The sequence below is a fragment of the Gossypium raimondii genome, chromosome 1, assembly GCF_025698545.1.
Source record: "Gossypium raimondii isolate GPD5lz chromosome 1, ASM2569854v1, whole genome shotgun sequence".
Lineage (NCBI taxonomy): Eukaryota > Viridiplantae > Streptophyta > Magnoliopsida > Malvales > Malvaceae > Gossypium > Gossypium raimondii.
This window is the reverse complement of record NC_068565.1, coordinates 10,153,310-10,175,682: the sequence shown is the minus strand read 5'-3', so window position 1 is coordinate 10,175,682 and position 22,373 is coordinate 10,153,310. Positions and strand designations below refer to the sequence as shown.

Here is a 22,373-nt window from a genome sequence, read left to right as displayed (position 1 = left end):
AAATAAATTAATTAAAATTTCAGTTACTCCGCCATGGAAGTTTCTCTTTGTATTTCTCCTTCACTTACACCCCCAGTCTCACTCCCCCAATCAAAACCCACATTCACAAGGTATTCAAATCCAACGGTGAAAGTCACTTCCATCCAAAGATGCAAATCTTTGATACGAAACAGTCAACGGCTTACAACCAAGGTTGCTGCCAATATTCATGATGTTTCCGTCGTAGCTGATCCTGCTCGAGTCGATATCACTTGGCAAATTGTTGTTGGAGCTCTAGGTACACAATTAACATAAGATTATGTCTACTAATATTGATTATCTTACTTGGTATTTATATTTAATACAGTGTTTAATATAAAAAAAAATTTCTGCAGCTGGGGTTACCCCTTTTATTGTTGCAGGGATTGAATTCAGCAAAAGAATTGTAAGCCAAATAATTCAAAGCATTAATTGATCATTTGGGAATGGATTAGTAATGGGTTTTTGCATATGTATGCAATGATGTATTTATGGATGATGATTTGTGTGTTTGTTTATGCATTATTGATTGTAGATTGCACAAAGAAGATGTGGTGAATGTAGGGGCTCAGGACTTGTTTTCAGGGGCAATGATTATTTTAAATGCCCTGAATGTGGTATATGCCCTAGTTAATTTACACTAATTATTTTAGGGTTATATAATCAGTTTTGTTCCTCACTCTATAATCAATGCTTGCTGGCAGGTGGATTTCTTCCATGGCAGTCATGGAAAAGGTTCTTCACTGGTTAAAAACAATTTACTACTTTTCAATGTTATAAGATTTCCCCATAACACTTTACATTGTAAAACAAGTTGAAACTTGGGAGCCAAGTAATTGAACTGGTTCAAGGAGAAAAGCTGTAAAAGCTTTCCTGCATATATGTATGATTAACTCTGTAAAATGTACACATATGTATACATATACAGTATTAGTATGTGAATTTCTGGACAATGTGCTTCATTTTGACATTTGTTGTATCTGATGCTTGCTGAACATTGCAAAGGGAAGTATAATGAATCAGATTCCCACAGTTTCAAAGAACTATAATTTAGATTTGATTGTATTTTTCGTGCATGCTCGAAACGAATCTGACACTATCTTAGACACGGGCAGCATATCATATTTCAACTTTACGAATCCCAGTATAAGAAAAAGACCTGCATGTACATATCTTAGACACGTAACCTTATCCGACACTTACTCCCGGATGTTAGCAACGGTTTTTTCTACTATGATAAATCACATATTATTGTCATAACTCTATGCACTAAACACAATTTTTTTCCTTTTTTTGCTGTTTAGTTTAATTAAACAGAGGAAGATATATATATATATATTATTTTTTTCTGTTCAAGTACTTGTTAAACTGCAAACGCTAGTTTGAAGTTGAGTTTCCTTCACAAATGCAAATGCTTGTAACTGAAAAGGAAAAGCAGACAAAAAAACTGTCGAAACTAAGAACATGAAATTGCTGAGTCCAGTTGCTTTTGAATGGTGTCATTATTAGCATTTAATGACTCAGATTCTTTCCTTTTTTTCCCCTGAAATTACTCTGCTTACAACCAAAACTGACCCTAACACTGGCTGACACATAAGCAATAACCTGGCAAAAGAAAAAGCAAGGTAAGCAACACTTGGGGCAGATTCCTCCTCTCATTTCAACTATATATCAAGACTTGCAATGCTGAAGAGAGCTGTATAGAACATCCGTTCTCTTTTCTTGTTCATCCATATCTGATTTCCACCCTCTCCCCATTTTAAGAAGAAGAAATGGCTCCTTGTCGATCTTGGTCTGAGCTTCCAAAAGAGCTCATCTCTTACATTGCTAAGTGCCTTGACACTCGCACTGATGTTCTTCGTTTCCGAGCTGTGTGCTGCTCCTGGAGAGCTTCAGTTCCTTTGCCACCAAAATCTCCTAAACTGCCAATGCATTTCAGCTTGCCTGTTAATGATCCTAGGAAGCCTATTGTTTCCGCCGTCATTTCACAAACGGTGGTTTACCGCATTGCTCAACCAGGCTTTCATGCTCATCCCAACCGCAAAAGCTGTTTCATCAGGGTGGAAGAAACCGAGCAAGAGAACAAATTCCACCTGGTGAACCCGTTTTCTGAGCGTCTGATCAAGCACATGCCTGCCAACTTTCCCAAGGAGATAAACCATCTCAACTTCAGGGTGGAAGAATTGACCAAGGGTTTCAGTATTCGACTGCTAAAGGATGATGGTAGTTCTGATCTCCATGACAACAATTTCTGGACTCGTAAGCTCAAGCTTGCTTCGGATTTTGATTCGAGCTACAAGGCTATTTCTATCTCATCAGGGCAATTAAGACGTGCGAGGCTTGATACTTACACGACTGACATCCACTGGTGTTCGCTTGATACTGAAGTTCATTATCGTGACATCACCAACTTCGATGGAAAATTCTTCATGGTTAATATTTATGGCGTTATTTTGGGGATGGATGAGAGCTTTTACACCCTGGACGAGGTTCACACATCTCTGGAACAAAAGGACTGGGAATGCGAAAGGTATTTCGTGGAATCATGTGGCCATCTTTACTTGGTTGTCAGAGACTTCCTCATTTGCCCTACTCTAGTTCAATATAATGATACACTTGATGCTTTCATGACCGAAGCCAAAGATGCTAATGTGCCGGTTAAATTCAAAGTTTACAAACGGATCCCTAGTGGTGACCAGCGGAGTAGGTTTTGTTGGGTGGAGGTGAATGATTTGGGTGATCGTGCATTCTTCGTCAGCACTGATTGTTCCTTTTCCTTTTTGACTCGAGATTACACAGGGTGTGGTGGGAACTGCATCATCTATGTTGATGAAATAGACAATGTGGAGCGTCTTAGGAAATTTGAACCTATCGAAGCAGACAACGACAAAGAGGGTCTTAAGCAATTGAAGAATGGAAAGGTCAGATTGTACAATTTAGCGGATCAATCCAGTGCACCTCTTGCATTATTCCCACACTACCTGGATATGTTCTGGCCTCCTCCAACATGGCTGAAGTGGGATCAGGGCCCTTCTAATGCCTGAATACTGTAAGTTCAAAGTGCTTATATTAGTTCCATTTTAGTAGAAACCGAGAATCGTAACTGCTAGCTTAACCTTATGTTGACAGATGATATGCTTGATGTGATAATGTTGTATGCGTTATTCATTGTTGTGAAGTTATCTTGCTTCATGTTTGACAGTAATGACTTTTCATGTCTGTGAGTACTATGTCTGCAAACTAGCACAATGATTAGGCGTTTTTATCGGTAACCTATGTTGATTTTCTATACCACTGCGCACTATGAAATTTTGCATGAATACATGCATAGAAGAATGATTATTAAAGATTCCCTCATCGATCCAACTTTCATTGGTTTGCTACGTTAGTTAGGTTGTCGGTTCTGTCATGCTTTAACACGTGCCCGTTGCTTGCATTAGTTGTTCTGTATCACCTTTAGAGCCGCCCGACAGCTACACGACAATAACGTAATCACCAATTATTGTGTTTTGTGCTGAATTTATATCAAGTCATAATCTATCCTATCTAGGACATAATCCGACAAGAAAAAGCATAGGGTGATCACTTGTTAAATTCTTTTTATGCGTGTCATACGTTAAATCGATGATTCTTGTACTAGTTAAGGTAACTGAGATAGGAACATCCTGTTATTATGGAAGTAAACTGAATTTGTGCTTATTTAGTAACCAAGTTGACAATTGGACCTAAAATAATGTGCCTTCCCTGATTTACAAGTTAACCACATGTTAATGTCCTAGTCGATAGAGATTCAAATGGATATGTCATTACTAAAGATTCATGGCAAGACCATAGATCAAAGAACATTAGGTTGTAGGTATTAAGTCTGCTCATTAGTCATAATTCTATTGAACTGCAATGCCACAGTCCTAGGTTATATCACTTGCTTCCGGTTTTAACAGGTGACACACTTTCCCCGAGTATCTTCTATTGCCATCATTGGAAACAAACAGATCTGCAGGTTCCATTATAATAGATAGATACCGTAGTTGAGATGGAACGATTACGTGCCACGTATGGCTAATCCCTCAGTAACCAATCAGTGCAGCTTATAGCACAAGATGCTCTGATATGATACCTTTTTGACAAGTATTATTGGTAGTTGAGATTATGCTTGCACTAGTACTATTAATCTTCCGACACTTAGATCATTAGTTGCTGCATCTGTACAAGTTCAATATCGAATAATTTGAATGACTTACCGTTTGGAGTTGATCAAAGTACTTAATATTCAGTTTTGTGTTCTGCTAATTGTAATGATAGTTATAACCAGAGTTTGTTTAGCTTTAAATCTTTGAAATTTTTACTAATATGACTTGTTGCACCGAGTTCTTCGCCATGCTAAATATCTTTAATCACATTGAAAGCATAACATCATACATATACTATAATAGTTTCAATGCATTTCCTTCTTACATCTTTGTTTTAGAAACAAGTAGTGCCTCAATACAACAGCATCATGTTAAAGATTTATGTCTATCTATGTCTGTTTTCCTGGCCTAACATACCTAAATGAGTGATCTGTCTTGTTACAGAAGTTTGAGCCGTATCAAATCTGAGAAGATGCAACCAACCGACTATTTATTAATCATTCCATTTGCAGTGCCTTACATTTTATCAGTTGAATACCATATTTATTGTAACTTGTATCGGTTCTATTCTTTTAACGCAGGTGTCCTGGAGACAAGCTTCTGTTGGAAGGAAGCTGCAGGCAGCACTCTTATATCCCTGGAAAGGAAGTACTAAATAAATCAAGTGCTGTTAGTTTAAGTGTCTTATATTAGAAGTATGCATAGGCGGGAGGTGTTTCACCACCATATTGTTGTTTAAGACTTATGTTTTCCTATCTGTCTGTGGGGAACTCTTACAAACTCTATGGTTATGTTGTGTCGTGTTGTGTTGGAATATGAAATCTGAACCGTTTTGGTATGATTTTGATGTTTGTTATACCTAAGTATTCAACTGCTGCTTATCATATATTTTAATTGACCATAAAACTAAGCAAATCAAACCATAGTGTCACCATGTTGGAGAACCATACTGGAAACTTTAAGGTCTCCAAACGCGTCATCCCTTATGTAAATGGTCATCAGCATCAATGACAACAAGGTTTATGATTTGTTTGGTAGCATAAAGTAGTCAACTTCCCCGTATGCTTAAATAGTTGACTTTATACCCCAAAACAAACAGGGGAAAAATAAAAATTAAAGGAGTTTAGTTTGGGTTTGATCAGTTTTGTGCATGTATATAGCGAGTGATACAAAAAAGTCACTGGAAATGATTGATTTGAATTGAACCGAAGGGTTGATGTTAAGTTGGGGGAGGGTATAGGTGTAGACAGTGCAGAAAGGTTTGACAAATGGCTAAATATATATTTGTCGTTTGAGATTTTGATATTCATTATCACAAGGAAATGAAGAAAATGACTTCCCTAAATATATATTGATTTGGACTTGAAAATCCCATTTTCATAATTAAATGATAAAGATTGCACCATTGACTTTAAAAGTATAAGGATGAATCATTCATGGTTCATGCTGCTACGCGATGCCTGTATTTAGGAACTATAATTTCAAACACAAATACCCTAAGGTCACTGGATATGTATGAAATTGTAGTTACGCACCCGATGTAAGAGGTGAGATTTTGACCTAAATTAAAAATATTGAATTTCAGCCCGCCCGTATTAATTTTTTTTATATAAAAACAAATTTTAAAAATATAATAAATTAAATACACCAAACTTGTTTCCAAACAAATTGTAAATACATTTTAAAAATCTTCATTAGCAAAATTAACAGAAAGAGTTATACAAGATTCAAACAATAATAACAAAATAGTAGCAATATAATAGCAAAAAAAAAAATAGACTGATTCGGTCAGTCCAGGAAAAGAAATTTATCCAAAGCTTGACCTATTTAAAAAACAAATCTTATTTTTGTCCAAACTCATTCTTAAACTTACATTTTATCTAAAACTTCTCACTTTTCAAAATAATATTTAAGTCTACTTTTAATATTAACTGTTCTGTCAATCAGCTATAAGGAGGTGCTTTATTTCCGATAACTTTCGAAATTAATAGAGTTTAATGGTTAAATTTAAAAAATAAAAATATATATAAAAGGTTAAAATGTGCTTCAAATTACCATATTCTTCATATATGTAAAATTTAATTCTTCCATTTTTATTTTCAAGAATTTAGCTTGTTTATTTTTAAATGTTAAATTTTAAATTTCTATCATTGATGTGATATTTTAAAAAACATTTATTTGGTAAAAAATGGTGTTGTAATGAAGTTGAATTTAATAGAAAATTTTAATGGTATTAACAATTGAAGTTGCATTTTTAAATCCACAAAGTAGAGGAATTAAATTCCAAATGTATGCGGACTTTGAACACAAATAAATATAAATTTGATTGAAATGGAAAATTAAAAATAAAAATGTTTTGGGTTTCTCTCAAACTATTTTCTCTCATCACAAATTGAGCTGATAACGTCTCCTTCTAACACACAGATAATTTGTTTGAAAAAGAAAAAAGTTAGTAACCCAAGATGTCGCCATCTTCATTTTGGGAGCTGGTTGCTTATCCAGTCCTCATGCATCTTCTGTCAAAGATTTAGTTTATATACTTTTTGGACCTCCCATGAATATTTATTATTCTATTATTCAATGAGGTCTAAAAAGTATGAGAAAAGTTAAATTCTGATATTAATTTTTATATTTTATGAACTCTTATAATTTGATTTTATATTTTTAATTCCTATGTCTAAACTATTTTTTAATTTGAAAAACGGGGATCGACTTTAAAATGAAAATTGAAGTCGCCACCGATCTTTTTATTGAGGTGTGATCGGATCACCTTGAAAATAATTTTAGGTCTGCGAATTTTAAGAAAACAGGTTCGGGAGTCGGTTACGCACGAGGAAGGGTTAGCACCCCCGTGACGCCCAAAATTGGTACCGAATTGATTGTTTAATGTCTTAATATCGAAATTTTGAAAGCTTTCATCTTGAATAGGCTCACTGATTTCAAAGAAATAAATTGTCACACTCAGTAAGTTAGAGTGCAACATTTCAAATCCTCAGAATTAAGTTTAACTTTTAAAACCTATGCATTTTAAGAAGGATATCTGATTATTTGGGTCAAATGAGAAAATCAAAACCCAGTAAGTTAGGGTTCGATTTCACAAAATTCCTAAATATCGAATATTGTCTTTATTTTATTTTTTGAAAAAAAATCATCATCGAGAAAACAACATGTCATATCCAATGCGTTAGGACACAACGTATCGAATTCCCGAGAATGATTTTTTTATTTGTATGCTTTGATTAAAGAATAATCTCGGTTATTTAGATTCGACGAGAAAAGTTGGAACCCAATACGTTAGGGCTCAATTCTTTCGACGATCCCAAATACCGAACTTTGTGTTATCTTTGAAAAACTTTTTGAATAAAAATGCTCTTGATACTTGAGTGATATTAAACGTAATTTTTTTTAACAAATAAAATCAATGGAATAATAACGTACAACGCGAGACGATAATTCGTAAACCTATATGTTAATGAACACAAATAATCCATAAATACCAATAAACAAATACCATACACATAAAGGCAATAATCTCACATCACATGTAAATATCAACATTAGTATTTAAAACCTAATAATAATAATAATAAACTAAGAAACAAGCAAATTAACACAAACACCAACCCAATGTACAAGTTTTGAAATAACCAAAAACATGAAAGAAAGGAAATTGTAAACCAATAAAGTGTAGCTATAAAAATTTTAAAATAAATAATATGCAAGAAAATTTAAAATAGATAAAATGGAGTTAAAATATATATATATTATGTGAAATGAAATATCTTAATAAATCTTAAAGTAAATATTACAAATGAGGAAAATCCAAATAAGTAATATATAAAATAATAATATCTATATATATGTTAATCTAAATAAATAATACATATATGATAATACATGTAAAAAGTTGAAATGGGTGAAATATAATAAAGTAGGTTTTTAAAAGAAATAAATTATATATATGAGAATAAGTAAAAATAGAATAATATTAAGCACAAATATAAAAATAAGGTTAGATTTAAAGATTAAATATATCAAAAAATAATGAATATAAATACTTAAATAAATTTAAAAAAATCTAATAAGGATTAAATTGGTTTTAAAACAAAATCAGAAAGAAAAAAACGAAAATAAAATAAAATTGAAGGACAAAAATGCAGTGCGCGAATAACATGGGGGACTAATTGGGAAATATTCCCCATTCTCCCAAAACGCAGCTCTGCGATATGGACTAAAATGAAGCAACAGTGAAATGTCAGGTAGAATTTAAAAAAATAAAAAGATTGATTTGGATGCGCTTTAAAAGCGAGGGACTAAGCGCGCAAATATCCCTCCCCATGCCAGAATACGCAGATCTAGTCGCATCTGGGTCGGGTCATCGGGTTAACGCCAATACGGCACCGTTTTAGAGCCATTGGCACGGGCCTAAACGGTGTCGTTTTATGCCCAGTATAAATGCCCCTTCAAAACCCTAAAACCAGAATATTTCAAAACTCTATTAGGCTATCAGAGAAAAAAAAAGAAAAAAAAACTAAACCTCTCTCACCCTTCGCCGCCAGTCTGCCACCTCTCCGCCACGATTACACCGTCAACGGTGGTCAGAGCTGCACCCCTAGGGGCTTTTTAGCTCCTCCTCGCGCGGATCCGAAGGCTTTTCGAGGTAAACCTTCACCTTTCTCTTTTGTTTACACGCGAGTAAAAAAATAAAAAGAAAACGGTAGAGAAAATCGAATAAGAAAAAAGAAAAGATCACCTTTTGAAACCCCCTTTTTTTCTATTGCTTTTCTTTCAAATATTTTTGCTACAATCTCCGTGGGTCTCCCCTTACAGATTTTTTTAAATCGGCCTTTATAGTGCCGAAAAATCCAAAAGAAATAATCAAAATTTAAATTTTTTTTTACAACTGTTATCTGTCCTTTTTTGTTTGGTGCTACGTTGTTCGTATTTCGTTTGTTGCAGGAATGGTCGTACGATGACATGGCACGACGTAGCGCGTGGAGGCGTGGGGAGAACGGCGCTGGAAGCCGTTGCGGCGCTCGTGCTAGGGCTGAATGCCTAGGGTTTCTTTTTCTCTTTGGTGTTGGGCCGTATGTATTCGGGTTTGGGCTTGGGTTTTAGTGGGTTATTGTAAATGGTTTTGGATCACTGTAATATGGACATTTTGGACATTTAATATATTTATTTTTGTTTTTATTATCCATATTGGGCCGGGCAATATTGGGGCCATTACACCCTATACTTTTTTTTAAAAATTTTAAAGTTTTAATCTTGATCAAATGATAATTGTTAATTTATTAAGTTTTGTTACATTTAAAATATGATGCGGCATTTATAATTTCATTTCGGTTTACTATTTTCACGTGTTACTCACAAAATTATAGTAAATGAATTTAACAAATAACAATTATTGTTTGCATCAAAATTAAAATTTTAAAATTTTAAAATTAATAAAGATTAAGAATAATGTAATTGTAGAACATGAGCTAAATTTAAAACTTTACGCATCGTACAATAATAATAGTAGAACTTAATCAAACCAATTTACTTGTTTACGATAAAAGCTGGGTTCAAATTTTAAAATTTAAAAAAATACAAAAATTAAAGTTAATCAAATTGAAATATAAAATCGAATCTATAATTTTATAATTTATACAAAGTATAAAGCTTAATAGTAGAATTTGATGTAAGATAAATTAACGAAGAGTAAAAGTTCACAGATTTGGCCGAGTTTAAGTATAATTTTAATATACTTTATATTTATCAAACCAACTTAACCCAAAATATAAATTTAAAATTTTGTCTAAACCCACTCATACGTATAAATGACTAATTCAAACCTATTTTAAAATATCCATATTAATTTTAACTTGTATTCAAACTCTGGAAAATATTCCGACCATCAAGAGGTGTAATGGAGAGAGAAAGAACGAGTTTTTATTGTGAATGTTACGATGGGGGCTTAAACCGTGTGGGTCCATTTTTTATTGTGATTTGCAGGTTGGACGGGGGACTTATCCTTTTGACACTCCCCTAGCCCTGAACTTAACCAACGATGTTTCTTTCCTCCTTTTTCCTCAGTCAACTTTCAAAAGGTGTCTCCTTTCTCAGACCAAAATACCCTCTCCCCCCCATTCCATCTAAACGAAAGGTTTCTTCTTTCTTCACACTTTCACTTGCACCATTCATTTTACTTACTTGTCTAATGCCTCTGTTTCCCCATTGGTAATGGAAATTGTTATGATTTCAGAAACTTTTCTATAGCTACTACTTAACCGATAAACAAGAAAGTTCAAACTTTTGCAACTTCTATCTACAAAAAATGATTTTTTATTTGTTCTTCTAATCATGGATGCTTATGTTTCATCTAACTACATATGTTTATTAATTGATTTTTCTTATAATTTGAGTAAATTATTGATTAAGTGATCTCACATAGATTAAATAAAAGAGACAAAGATCAACTGCCATTTCTCAACAGAAGACTTTGACATTTTCAGATATTGGCATTGGGATTATATTATTTGACTACAATTTGAAGACTCCAAGCTAAAGTCTTTCGATAGACCAGTTTTTCTTTGATCAAACAAAGAGATAAGGCTAATAGCCTAATAGGGATCAAATATGATAATAATTTAAAGTTTGGTGGAGACTCTGTTGGCTGAGAGAGGGTGATTTTGGTCTTTTCAAATAGAGCGTAAGGAAGGAGACACGAGGTTGAATCTGAGGATGGGTTGGAACTTGGATGTAAAGAAATGTGTGACTCATGTCTTAGGTAAGAAAATCTGTCATTTTGTCAGTGTCATTTATGTAATTTCCCATAATGAAGAATGTCATTTTATAATGAAGCTTTCTTATAAATTGAAGGCTAATACAGCTTAGGAGGTTGGGGATTGATTTTTTGTTCTTGCCACTTTGTAGTTTGAGATTCTCCTTTTGTTCTTTGAAACCCCAAACTTAGCACCAAAACTTTTAGTTTAGAAGTGGAATCAAAATAAGGTATGGGATATCAGTATTCAATCCATTTCTTTTATTACTTAAAATTAACTAGGGTCTTTGTTAAAGCTTTTTTTCTGGTTTTGGGGGGTGATTTTGTTTTCCCAAGTCACCGAGTTTCATGGTTTGTTGCTTTGTTTCTCGGTATTTATTTTTCTTCTTATATATGATGCAAATGAATGCATTTGAGGTCTGAAATGAGTTTTTTTTTTTAGCTGAATTTTTAGTACCAAGTTTTCTTTGAGCTAACATGTATGTTGTTGTAAAAGGTATAATCTTTATGCTCATGCATGTTTGAAAGTAATTGTCTTTTCTTCTTTAAACCCTGCCTTTTTTATGTTCTTATCCTTGAAATCTTCACTCTCTTGGGGAAATATAAAACAATTTCATAGTTTCATATTAAATAATGAATGTTTGTATTGTTTCATTGCAGAAAAACTTCATGTTCTTTTAATTTCACTTACAACTTTTAGTTCTATGTTAGCAGCATAGCGCTGGTTTGATTCTGCAAATTTTTTTCTTTGTTTTACTGAAAAAGCTTTAGCTGCATGAATCTATTAGATGCTTTCTGTCATTTTAATGAATGAGCTGCTTTTTATTTCCCTTTCAAGTTCCTATATAAACCTTTTTCATGTTAATTCCTTGCTGATATTTGTTTATGAAATATATTTTACCTGAAGATTGAAATAAAGATTTTTTATACATCTTGCATCATCCTGCCTGCCTACTATTTCATTCATACAATCTTCTTTGCCAGCTATGTTACGCATGAAATCAATCTATATTTTTACTCTAGGGGCTGAAAACTTGTATTGGTGTCCATCTTATGCATGGCAGACGTGTTAGGTTATTAACAAATGTAGGATCTTTCCTGTTTTATGCTATGTACCATTTTGTTGTCATCATCATTAGTCGGATTAAGAAGACTTGAACTCCATTTCCTTTCCATTTGGTGCATCTTTTTTCTTGTTTGATTTCTTCTGATATAAAAGAAAAGCTGGTGTTACTTGATTTTTCCATCATAAAATATAGCTAATGCCTTTTGTTGACCTTCTATGCAGAATTCATCCGGTTCTTCTCTTTGATGTGTTATTCGTGCCAAGCAGCAGTTGTTGGAAATGGTTGGGTGATTTAACTTATTCATAATAACAGTGCTATCGGTTAAATACGGAGGTACTTTATCAGAAAGGTTTTGCAGTGCTCCGTTGTTGTCTTTTGACTCGTAGGATTAAATAAAAGAAACTTCTGCAATGCAAACGTCTCAGAAACATAAAATTACAGGCAAGTGCATTGACTGGCCCGTGCAAGAGCTGGAGTCCTATTGTTGGCCTCCCAACCAGAGCTTAGAGCCATACCAGTCAGGTTCTGATGATGGCAGCAATAGTGTGCAACATTCAGTTCCTAACCTGGAGCGATACTGCACCCTTGATTCATCGTCCAGTATGCAGAATTCTTCTTCGACAGCCAGTTTTTCACCCGATGGCAGTCCTGTTTCGCAGCAAAACTACACTTACCCATTGGACCTTCATTCCCCGGAAAATACGTGTGCTTCACCAATAAGTGGTTCTTGTGTAATAGACAATGAAAATGACTTGGGGCTTATGATAAGACAACTGGAAACTGCTATGCTAGGCATCGATTCAGGTGATCTTGACCTTCATGCAATAGCAGCTTCTGGCAGAGCCACTAAAGTTTCCGTAGAAGCGGAGAGGTGGAAATACATGAAAGAGATGATCGCCAGAGGGGACCTGAAAGAACTGCTTTGTACTTGTGCCAAAGCTATAGAAAGTAACGATATGTATATGACTGACTGTTTGATTGCGCAATTACGTCAAATGGTGTCAGTTTCGGGTGAACCAATGCAACGACTAGGAGCCTACTTGTTGGAAGGGCTTGTTGCACGGTTGGCTTCTTCAGGAAGTTCTATTTACAAAGCCCTAAGATGCAAAGAGCCTGCCAGTCCTGAACTGCTTTCATACATGCACATCCTCTATGAAATCTGCCCGTATTTCAAGTTTGGCTATATGTCAGCAAACGGGGCAATTGCTGAAGCCATGAAAGAAGAAAGTAGAGTCCATATAATTGATTTTCAGATTGCCCAAGGAAGCCAATGGTTGACCCTAATCAATGCTCTTGCTGGTCGATCCAGAGGACCTCCAAGCATCCGTATAACAGGCATTGATGACCCTACATCAGCTTTTGCCAGAGGAGGAGGACTTGAAATAGTGGGGCAGAGACTACGCAAACTTGCTGAGTCATGTAAGGTACCCTTTGAGTTCCATGCTGCTGCTATTTCTGGCACTGAGGTTCAACTTGAAAACCTTGGTATTCAACCTGGTGAAGCCATTGCTGTAAATTTTGCCATGATGCTGCATCACATGCCAGATGAAAGTGTGGACACTCAGAACCATCGGGACAGACTGTTGAGGTTGGCCAAGAGTTTGTCCCCAAAGGTGGTGACGCTCGTTGAGCATGAAGCAAATACAAATACCGCCCCCTTCATTCCCCGTTTCCTAGAGACAATGGGTTATTTTTCGTCTATCTTTGAATCGATTGATGTTAGCCTGCCAAGAGAACACAAGGAGCGAATCAACGTTGAACAGCACTGTCTGGCCCGGGAGATTGTCAACATTATAGCATGTGAAGGGCAAGAGAGAGTGGAACGTTATGAACTTTTTGGGAAATGGAGATCAAGGTTTATTATGGCTGGCTTTACACCCTCTCCATTAAGTCCATTTGTAAATGCTACCATCAAAACTCTGCTGCAAAGCTATTGCGATAAGTATACTCTTGAAGAGAGAGATGGCGTTCTTTATCTCGGCTGGATGGATCGAGCTATAATTGCTTCTTGTGCATGGAGATGTTAACCGAAGGATAGCTGTTCTTTACATTTCATCTTTGGCATACTCAGGATTAGCACTTAATTTGATGAGAATGTCCTTTTCAGGGATGTAATGAAAACAAGTCCTTTGTACAACTAAATGTTAGTCATAAATTCTAGTGGTTAACTGTTGCAGCTTGTCTTGCATACGCGTTTTACAGTGCAATGTTCACATTGTTGGACTTATCAGCAAAACAAACTAGTTTTCTTTTCATTTCATGGAAATAAAATGGTGGTAGCTGGTTCATTTGCCTGAAAACGTTCACATTTCAGTTGAAAACTATGACAAACAAGGAAGAATAACGCAGGGATATTCCACTCTGTGGTCCGGGTCGAGTCAAATCCTTCATATGCCCCATCAATTGTGTCGGGTAGCCTCCCAACATTGCCAGCAATCACCCTGCAAACTGTTACATCCTTCTTCAAATTCAACTTGAAGGAACCATACTGTAACTCACTACTTGTATTCGATTTAATCCCATTTTTCCTGGTAAGTTCCGTCTCGAATCTTGACGAATTATGCGGCAGACTCGACAGCTTGGACACTTGCTTCAGCTTTCAGCTGCAGCAGGCTAGTGCCATAGAACAGTAACAGCTCATTTCCATCTACCATGCTTGAACCTTTTGAGAACTATTGAGTTATTCACTTCTAGAACCCTTATGATCTTGCTTGGTGGCTTTGAGAATAGGAGGGCAGGTTGCATGCAAAATCACATGGCATGGAACAAACAATCTCTCAACAGTGGACCACGTTGAGAGCAAAGTTAGGACCATAGCCTACACATATATGATCGTGACTGAAGAATTGTTTTATGTAATCAAGTTTTACCCCTTTTTCATGCCTTCCCTTGAAATTATTCCTAATATAAGCTCAGGTCCATTTTGCCTTTGGTTTTGGGACCTCGCTTAAACAACTGGCAAACAAATTTCATCGCATTTTTTTTTTCTATCTTCGCAGTGTAGTCTAGTAATATATACAACTGTTGTTATACATGGTCTACATTTGTCACAGTTGGTTAATGGTAGCTGCAAGCAATTAGAGTCTTGTATTTCAGCTTTAAAGTAGGTTACATTGTCATGAAAGTCAAGGTCTAGGAGTCTAAACTCATCTTTTTAACAGTTACAAGTTTCAAACAACCGTTTCTTTTAAGCTTTTGGACCTTTCTGATGAAGACTGAAGACTGATATATGAAACATGTTGGATGAAATGAGAGGCAAAGACTGACCATTTTGGCCTGGCCAAAGGGATTTCTCCAAGTTGATGATGGCCAAAACTATGGCTTTCAGTTTCATATTAGTTTTTGAGATGGTAGGCTTCGTAAGTTCCAAGTGGAGATATGGGCCACAGCATGGATACATGTGCTCTTCTACAATCCCTGCCAAAACAATGACAGATTGGTCATAATGGGTTTTGGATTATATCAACGGTCAATGTGTAAATGTTGGAAAACCTGTTGGGTTTGTTCTAGAAATCTTTTCCTGATTGTTGATTTTGGTGTATTTTCACCATTTCTTTTATCCTTTTCTGCTAGAAAAATATAATCCAATCCAAGTGTTGAAGAAAATTAAAAAATAAAGTTCAATGAGGCATTCAACAGGACCTGGAACAAGTTGTCTGCAATTGAATCTCAGCCCTGAATCAACAATCAGAACATCAAAAGGGTCAAAATTCATAACCTCGGATTCTTAAAATGTCTGATCAATCCTTTGGTCTGATCCCAAAATTTCATAGCCTCTAGCAATAACCGTAGATAATGTGTGAGAATTTTCCATCAAAATGTGTAAGCAAAGATTGGTTTTGGTGGGGCATTATCTAAGAGGCAGTGTTAAAGAAAAATACTCTGTACTACTCACAAATATTTAACCACAAGATGGAAAATACATATATTATATTCTTACAAATATCATTTCAAGAATTTGTTTTACAACATTTTCCTGTGAGAAAATAATACCTGTATCCGTTCCACTTTTGTACAAACTCCCAAGTTAATACAAACAGTGATTGGCAACATGATTGAGATAAGCTGAGATAGTAAACTAATACATACATACATACATACATACATACATACATACATACATACATACATACATACATACATACATACATACATAGAAAAATCCGAATTTTCAGAATACAATTTTAACCTTCTCTTTTACCGGTGAAAAAGATGGAGAAATGAAATCCAGTCCATATTTTTATTCATCGTCACCTTCGTTGTTAATAGATTTTTACGGACCGGTTAGTATTCTTCCCATGCTCTGTGGAAATGCATAAGAATGATTTAGGGGTGTAATTTCAACACCACGGCCTTCACTCGGATTTTCTCTAGAAACATACTGATTCATGCTGCCATTTAGAGCACCGTAATATGCCATCATAGTTGGTTGAACAAATTTGAAACTTGAACCACCAGTCTGTGGCCGGCTTTGGACCAGTTCAGAATGCAATTGTTGATGCTCATTTGAAGCATGTTCGGGAACGGAACTGATCCCAACACCAAGATCAAGGCTAATGGCATCATTTTCTTCTGATCTAATCCTTGATGGCCCACACATTGCTACTGCTCCTGCTGTATCATGACTACCAGTTTTTGCAGTTGGCACATCGTGATTGTGTTTTCCCTCGTATGTGGTTATAACAGCCTTCGGATCATGAGATGCCCTCTCAACGTGTTTTCTAACAGGACAACCAGCATTTGTGCACTTATAATAACTCCTACATAAAAAGTAAGCAGAAAAAATAACATCATAAATAACATATGTAAGAAACAATAATAAAATAAAGTAACAAAAACCTATGGTCAAGAGTAGTCATGCATACTACTCAAATATGAGCCTCGAAATCAGCATGCAATAAAGCCATAGCGAGACAACAAAATACAAATAATACTCAAGATAAACTGAATAGAAGATCCTAAAACACTCAATTCTCATATCTAATTTATGACAAAGCACAAAACTCAACATGCCAGTAAGCCACCAACATAGTGTTTCAAGAAGGTATATGTTGAAACATATGAACGTATTAAAAGATTACTTGTCAGTGTGATATTCCAAATCTATCATCATTGATTTTTAATGGTACATACCGAGGATTAGGATTTCCTCTCACTACTTTTTGCCCATATTTGCGCCAACGATACCCATCATCCAGTATATCAACTTCACTCACAGTCTGAACAACAACACGTGGTTCCCGGATTGGCTTCACCACAGGAGTGATATCAATCCCACCATCCATCTTCCTGTTCATTGTTGCTAGTATCCTTAGCAAGCAGACAAATCCACAAAATAAAAACGTAATGCCTCTATTGACAAATAACAAATTAACATACCTCCGTTTCGAGAATGGATCATCATCTTCAATCTCATCTAAATTATCATCGTTAGCTGTGACAGGAGATATATCTGCAGTACTATTTGGCTCAATACTATGAGCCATCTGGCCATAAACGCAATATGACTTGTCTAAAATGGTGAAAAAGAAAGCATTAATTTGTAAGTCAAAAGGAAAAAGGACTCCACAGATAGAACTGAATATATAATGTTTTTTGACCCTTACCATCTCTACCATTCAAAGATGAGACCTTGTCAGATCTTTCTTCTTGGCCAGACATGATATTACCAGAAGAATATCGGCGGCTAGGCTGAGGTTTAGGATGATCATGTGTACCTTTGTATATTATCTCAGTAATCTGTCCATCATGAGATCGCTCAAACAGCTTTTTCACTTCACAATTAGGATGTGTACATTTGTAATAACTGCGTGGAAATTCACATCCTTTCACATGTTTCTGTCCATACTTTCTCCAGTTGTATCCATCTTCAGATGACACAGGCCCAACTCCTCTATGATCAGACTGCCCAGATGGCATCCCACCATTTGGGTTACCTATCTGGTTTAATTCCTCGGCATCGACTTCAGCATGAGCACTAGCCATAGAAGTAGCTGTATGAACGGGTACAGAAAGGCTCAATACATTCGAGGAGCCTGCCATCTCACTCTTAACTGTAGCTGATGAATTGAATGATACGGCCTGATATTGAATTTGGATCTGCTGAGATTGCTCACTTCTCTGCGGGTCTAAATCTGCAGGAGCCTTGAATAAGGGGGAAAAAGAAGACCTTTAGATGAGTATACCTTCCAACCAGCAGAGCATAATGAATTTAGACAAAGAATGTCGATAATGAATAGTTAAGATAGAAGAACAGGCTACTAGTTTAGGTGTGCCTATGACATCCTCTGGCATGATGCCACTATAGGTTAACTAATAAATTAGTTTCCTATTGCTAGGTTTATGGCAGAGTTTAAATTGATGCAAAAGAGTCTCCGCATAAAACCAGGATTCTAGACACTAAACTAATTATATGCCTATGCCGATGGCTATCATGAAATATAGCACAACTGAATATTAGAAACAATGGAAATTATTATTTAAATTTTGATCTCAAAGTATGCATCAACATTTATCAGGAAATTACCATATTTGATCTAGGATGAGGTCTAAACTCAAAGGTGCTTGGATTTCTTTCGTCAAAAGCATTAGAACACGCAGTGGTTGCTGAATATGTACTACAAGCAACAGAGGCGTGTACTGCTTGAGGCTTGATAAGAGAACCAGTAGTCGGTGAAGGCTCCGCCTTGAACAACAATAAACAAAACAAGTTACTTGGCACAGCTATTGTCAGCAAGAGCAAGCATATAAAGCTCAAACCAACCAGTGACCAAAGATTACACAAACTAATTCCATCATGTTTATTTAGTGCAAAAAACAACTTAATATAAACAAAATGAGAGGGACAGCAGGGCAAGATTCCAGACCAAACCAACTAAAGGCGAGTAAAAGCAAAATCATTCATATACTTCAAGTAAACCCTACGCTTTACGTGAAAAGCAAGTCTGTAAAACCTCAAGCTCAACTTGTAACCTGCAATACCCATTTGCCTTCTGCAAATTCTACTCTATGTGATGTCATATCCTCCATTAAATCACAGGCAGTCACGCCTCCTCCTAACCTTGACCCACCAACTTTCTACTTTTCCACTCATTCATTTCATTGCCTCCTTGCACCACACATTAAACAAATCCCCATCCTTTGATCTAAAATCAAAGGATCACCTTTAATGAAGCATCCATCCATTAATGCACTCCACTCCACCTCACCCTTAGCATCAATTCCATATTCTACATTGCACAAAATGGAAAAGTTCTCTAGCATGTCCTCTAGTTAAGACAAGGAAAATCACATAAATATTTAAGTGTGTGTGTACATATAAAGAAGCCACAATTCCCATAATCAAAAGGGAGAGATTCATTGTGTGAAAAAACAACATTGGCATTAAAAAACACATAGAATATAGAAAAAGAAGGTCCAATCTAGATTTTTTTTATACTAACAACACTATAAAAATGGAAAAACTTTATTCCTCCCACAATATACAAATCCATGGACACTGAGAAGCCATATTTCATAATTTATCTAATAGTTGCAATATTAAAGCATCAGAATTTTTTTTCCTTTAAGTCCTCACCATCATGAACCACTTCAAATATAAAATCAAGCATTTAAGAACACAAAAGAGAAAGCAAACAAACATAGTAACCAAATTATTTTCCCACCTTAAGCACATCTTGAGCTGAAAATTAAATCCAATCACATCATTCCCAAACCAAAGAGGGAAACGTAGAAAGAAAAATTCTCCACTAAAAGCTACTGTAAAAAAATTAACAAAATTAAACTCTGAATCTCACACTACTGAATTCCTCAGTCAACTAGAAAAAATCTTGGGTTTTTTCCTAAAAAAAGGAAGAATTCAATTTCACCAGTGAATTTTTAGAAAGCATGCAACTTTCCTCTATTTTCTCAGGAAACAAACAAAAACCAAAAATCAATACAACCCAAAATTAAAAAAAAAAAAGCAGGTCAAACCTTAACGTCAGAAAGAAGAACTGGAGACTCCAAGAAAGAAGAAGGACTAAGCCCAGGTGGAATCGTAATACAAGCCGACCTTGAGATGGGTAGCTTAGCTGGAGCCACTAGCTTGTACCGAGCTCCACCTGAACCAGCCGAACCCGATAGATCGTGCTGCATAGTAGCCGCAGCAACAGCCGAAGAAGAAGATGATGAAGAAGAAGAAGAAGATGCTAATTTTTGCTCCTCCATTTACAATTTACAACACGGCAAAGAAAAGAAAATTAAAAAAACAAAAAAAAAAGACAAGACAGTGAAGAGAGTCAAAATGGAGTTGATTTATCTTTTATGTCTGTAAGGAAAAAGAAAGGAGGGTTAGATTAGTAAATTAAGATTAAATAATAAAATAATTATATCATACACCGCAAATTAATTAACAAAACATAAATTATATATAAAAAATTAAAACTTTAAGGGTGAGTTTTACTGTTTGAGTGTGTTGGAGAAGGCTGTCAGAGGAGATGGACAGAGTTTGACTTGCTTCATTGGATCTGGCTCTGGGGCTTCTCTCATTCCCTCCACTTTGCAATTTTATTTTCATTTTTAACCTTTAAATTAATTAATAATATTTATAGTTAAAATTAACCCATTTTGAAAAAATAAAAATAAAAAAACCGACCGAATTCACTGACTAACAATGTTTTTTTTTTTTAAAAGAAAATATGTGAAAGGTGGTTAAAACTTCAAAAGGTGACCCATTTTGTCATAGGCAATCATTGTTGTTATCTACAAAGGATCATACTTTTTCTTTTCTTCACCTCTATTTTTGTTTTTATTAATTAAAAGAAAAAACCTTTACTTCACAAATACACAAGTAAAAATCAAGTGAATGAAACAGATCCAAATGTGAAAAAAAAGGCCTTCTAAAACTAGAGGAGATGACACCTCTCTTCTCTTTATTAATTAAAGTAAACAAATTTGAGCTTTGGAAAACCTCCTTTAGCTTTTAACAGATAAGTTTTAATTTACTTGATTTAGGGCACTTAAAATCATCCACAAGCAAAAGATAATACAATTTTGTTGTTTTTTATGCAATAGTTAAAGACATTGCTATAAACATTATAAAAGACAGATGATCATATGATTATGGGACCAAAGCAGGAATTTGCTGACATTATCCAGAAAAAAGGTTTAAAAATGAACAATTGTAAATAAGTACTAACAAACAAACTTTATTTGAGGAAAAGGTTTTGGATTTCGACATTCATGGTTTTAGCTTGAAACCAGACAAAGGAATTTTGAGTGAAATAAGTAGCTATATATATATATACAAATAAAGGTAAAGGTAGGGCAGAGGTTGAAGCCAATTTGCCACTAAAAGTTAAATGAAATTTAAGCATTGGGTACTTTCACAAGCAATATCTTACCTAGGCTAAAAATGGGTACTGCAGCAAACACAGACAGATTGGTTTCAATTTTTCTGTTTCCTTTTTATTTGTATTTAATATTTGTACTATTTGTATATTTGCCGAGTTAAAAAAGTTCAACTAAAAACTACAGCAATCTAACTAGCATTGAGCAATGTGTTTGACATAAATGAGAAAGTGAACGAGGCAAGGCCTGTAGAGCAGCTAGTGTTCCCTGTCATTGAACTTATATGTGCACCAAGTTTCATAAATGAACAACAATCATGTAACTGTGTCTGCATCTTGGAGATTGGTGTTGACTGTTGAGCAACAACGGATAGAAATAAATAAATAATGGTACCAAGGAAAGGGACAATGTAGGTTACAACTTTAATTCCCAAACCCTTCCCTCATTAACTCAGATTCGGGTTGGCGTCGACATTAATCAGTTTAGAACTATAAATGGAGCCTAAGCAAATAACCAGTTACCAGACATATTTTATATAATGGCAACTCAATAAATACCAGCGCCAGATCAATAAATATCATGGTGCATATGCACCATGCGTAGGCAGCTTGTCATAAGAATGTAAGTGGGACAGCTGATGGGCCTAAATATGGATTAACAGCAGGAGAAGGGCCTGCCAATCAAATATGTAGCTGACTGATCTGGCAATAAACCTACTGGCTGAAGATGAGATTGCTGGAAAGGTTGAACCACTGAACTAGAACCAGCTACACCAAACGAGGTCCATAGGGATAACAGAATTCAAGGCACCAATTATAACTTGAGTTGATCATTTTAAATTAGAAAACAATATGCTACAAAATTGCATGTCACACATTGATTTGATGCAACAAAAAGAACTCCACCCCCTTCCACCGAAAACAAAATGCTTTCTTGTTTCCCTTTTAATCCATGATTTTTTTTTTCTTTTCGTCTTTTAGGAAGTCACATTTCTTACGTGTTTCAGTTGCTTGTTACCAGTGACAACCCTAAACCATAGAGCTTTTAATCAAGGTGAGTTTC

The 22,373-nt window shown here is 35.3% G+C and overlaps 4 protein-coding genes across 4 annotated transcripts; 3 read left to right on the top strand and 1 right to left on the bottom strand.

The window, feature by feature from the left end:
- LOC105781463 (uncharacterized) lies at positions 1 to 971 on the top strand. Its single transcript, XM_012606006.2, has 4 exons — positions 1 to 277; positions 375 to 424; positions 554 to 635; positions 723 to 971. Exons 1-4 carry the CDS (start codon positions 34 to 36, stop codon positions 767 to 769), a joined length of 423 nt encoding a protein of 140 aa, XP_012461460.1. The 5' UTR covers positions 1 to 33; the 3' UTR covers positions 770 to 971.
- Positions 972 to 1,126: 155 nt separating this feature from the next.
- LOC105781458 (F-box protein SKIP23) lies at positions 1,127 to 4,986 on the top strand. The gene is made up of 2 exons (XM_012606004.2): positions 1,127 to 3,067; positions 4,730 to 4,986. Exon 1 carries the CDS (start codon positions 1,791 to 1,793, stop codon positions 3,060 to 3,062), a length of 1,272 nt encoding a protein of 423 aa, XP_012461458.1. The 5' UTR covers positions 1,127 to 1,790; the 3' UTR covers positions 3,063 to 3,067; positions 4,730 to 4,986.
- A 6,007-nt stretch (positions 4,987 to 10,993) lies between these two features.
- On the top strand, positions 10,994 to 14,169 carry LOC105781454 (scarecrow-like transcription factor PAT1). Its single transcript, XM_012605999.2, has 2 exons — positions 10,994 to 11,144; positions 12,203 to 14,169. The coding sequence occupies exon 2, from the start codon at positions 12,392 to 12,394 to the stop codon at positions 14,006 to 14,008; it is 1,617 nt and encodes a 538-aa protein (XP_012461453.1). The 5' UTR covers positions 10,994 to 11,144; positions 12,203 to 12,391; the 3' UTR covers positions 14,009 to 14,169.
- Positions 14,170 to 15,881: 1,712 nt separating this feature from the next.
- LOC105781448 (probable WRKY transcription factor 20) lies at positions 15,882 to 20,498 on the bottom strand. The gene is made up of 7 exons (XM_012605993.2): positions 20,425 to 20,498; positions 19,956 to 20,289; positions 18,508 to 18,666; positions 17,588 to 18,125; positions 17,361 to 17,493; positions 17,115 to 17,270; positions 15,882 to 16,741 (listed from the first exon to the last, which is right to left on the bottom strand). The coding sequence occupies exons 2-7, from the start codon at positions 20,187 to 20,189 to the stop codon at positions 16,255 to 16,257; spliced, it is 1,707 nt and encodes a 568-aa protein (XP_012461447.1). The 5' UTR covers positions 20,190 to 20,289; positions 20,425 to 20,498; the 3' UTR covers positions 15,882 to 16,254.
- Between the last annotated feature and the right edge of the window lie 1,875 nt (positions 20,499 to 22,373).

Bases quoted from the DNA above. Each gene is read 5' to 3' on its own strand.
- LOC105781463 (XM_012606006.2), top strand. From the start codon at position 34: ATGGAAGTTTCTCTTTGTATTTCTCCTTCACTTACACCCCCAGTCTCA. The intron at 278-374 runs GTACACAATTAA...AAATTTCTGCAG, and splicing joins AATTGTTGTTGGAGCTCTAG to CTGGGGTTACCCCTTTTATT. The intron at 425-553 runs GTAAGCCAAATA...TATTGATTGTAG, and splicing joins TTGAATTCAGCAAAAGAATT to ATTGCACAAAGAAGATGTGG.
- LOC105781458 (XM_012606004.2), top strand. From the start codon at position 1,791: ATGGCTCCTTGTCGATCTTGGTCTGAGCTTCCAAAAGAGCTCATCTCT.
- LOC105781454 (XM_012605999.2), top strand. From the start codon at position 12,392: ATGCAAACGTCTCAGAAACATAAAATTACAGGCAAGTGCATTGACTGG.
- LOC105781448 (XM_012605993.2), bottom strand. From the start codon at position 20,189: ATGGAGGAGCAAAAATTAGCATCTTCTTCTTCTTCTTCATCATCTTCT. The intron at 18,126-18,507 runs GTAATTTCCTGA...CCCTTATTCAAG, and splicing joins CTCATCCTAGATCAAATATG to GCTCCTGCAGATTTAGACCC. The intron at 16,742-17,114 runs GTATGTACCATT...CTTTTTATGTAG, and splicing joins AGAGGAAATCCTAATCCTCG to GAGTTATTATAAGTGCACAA.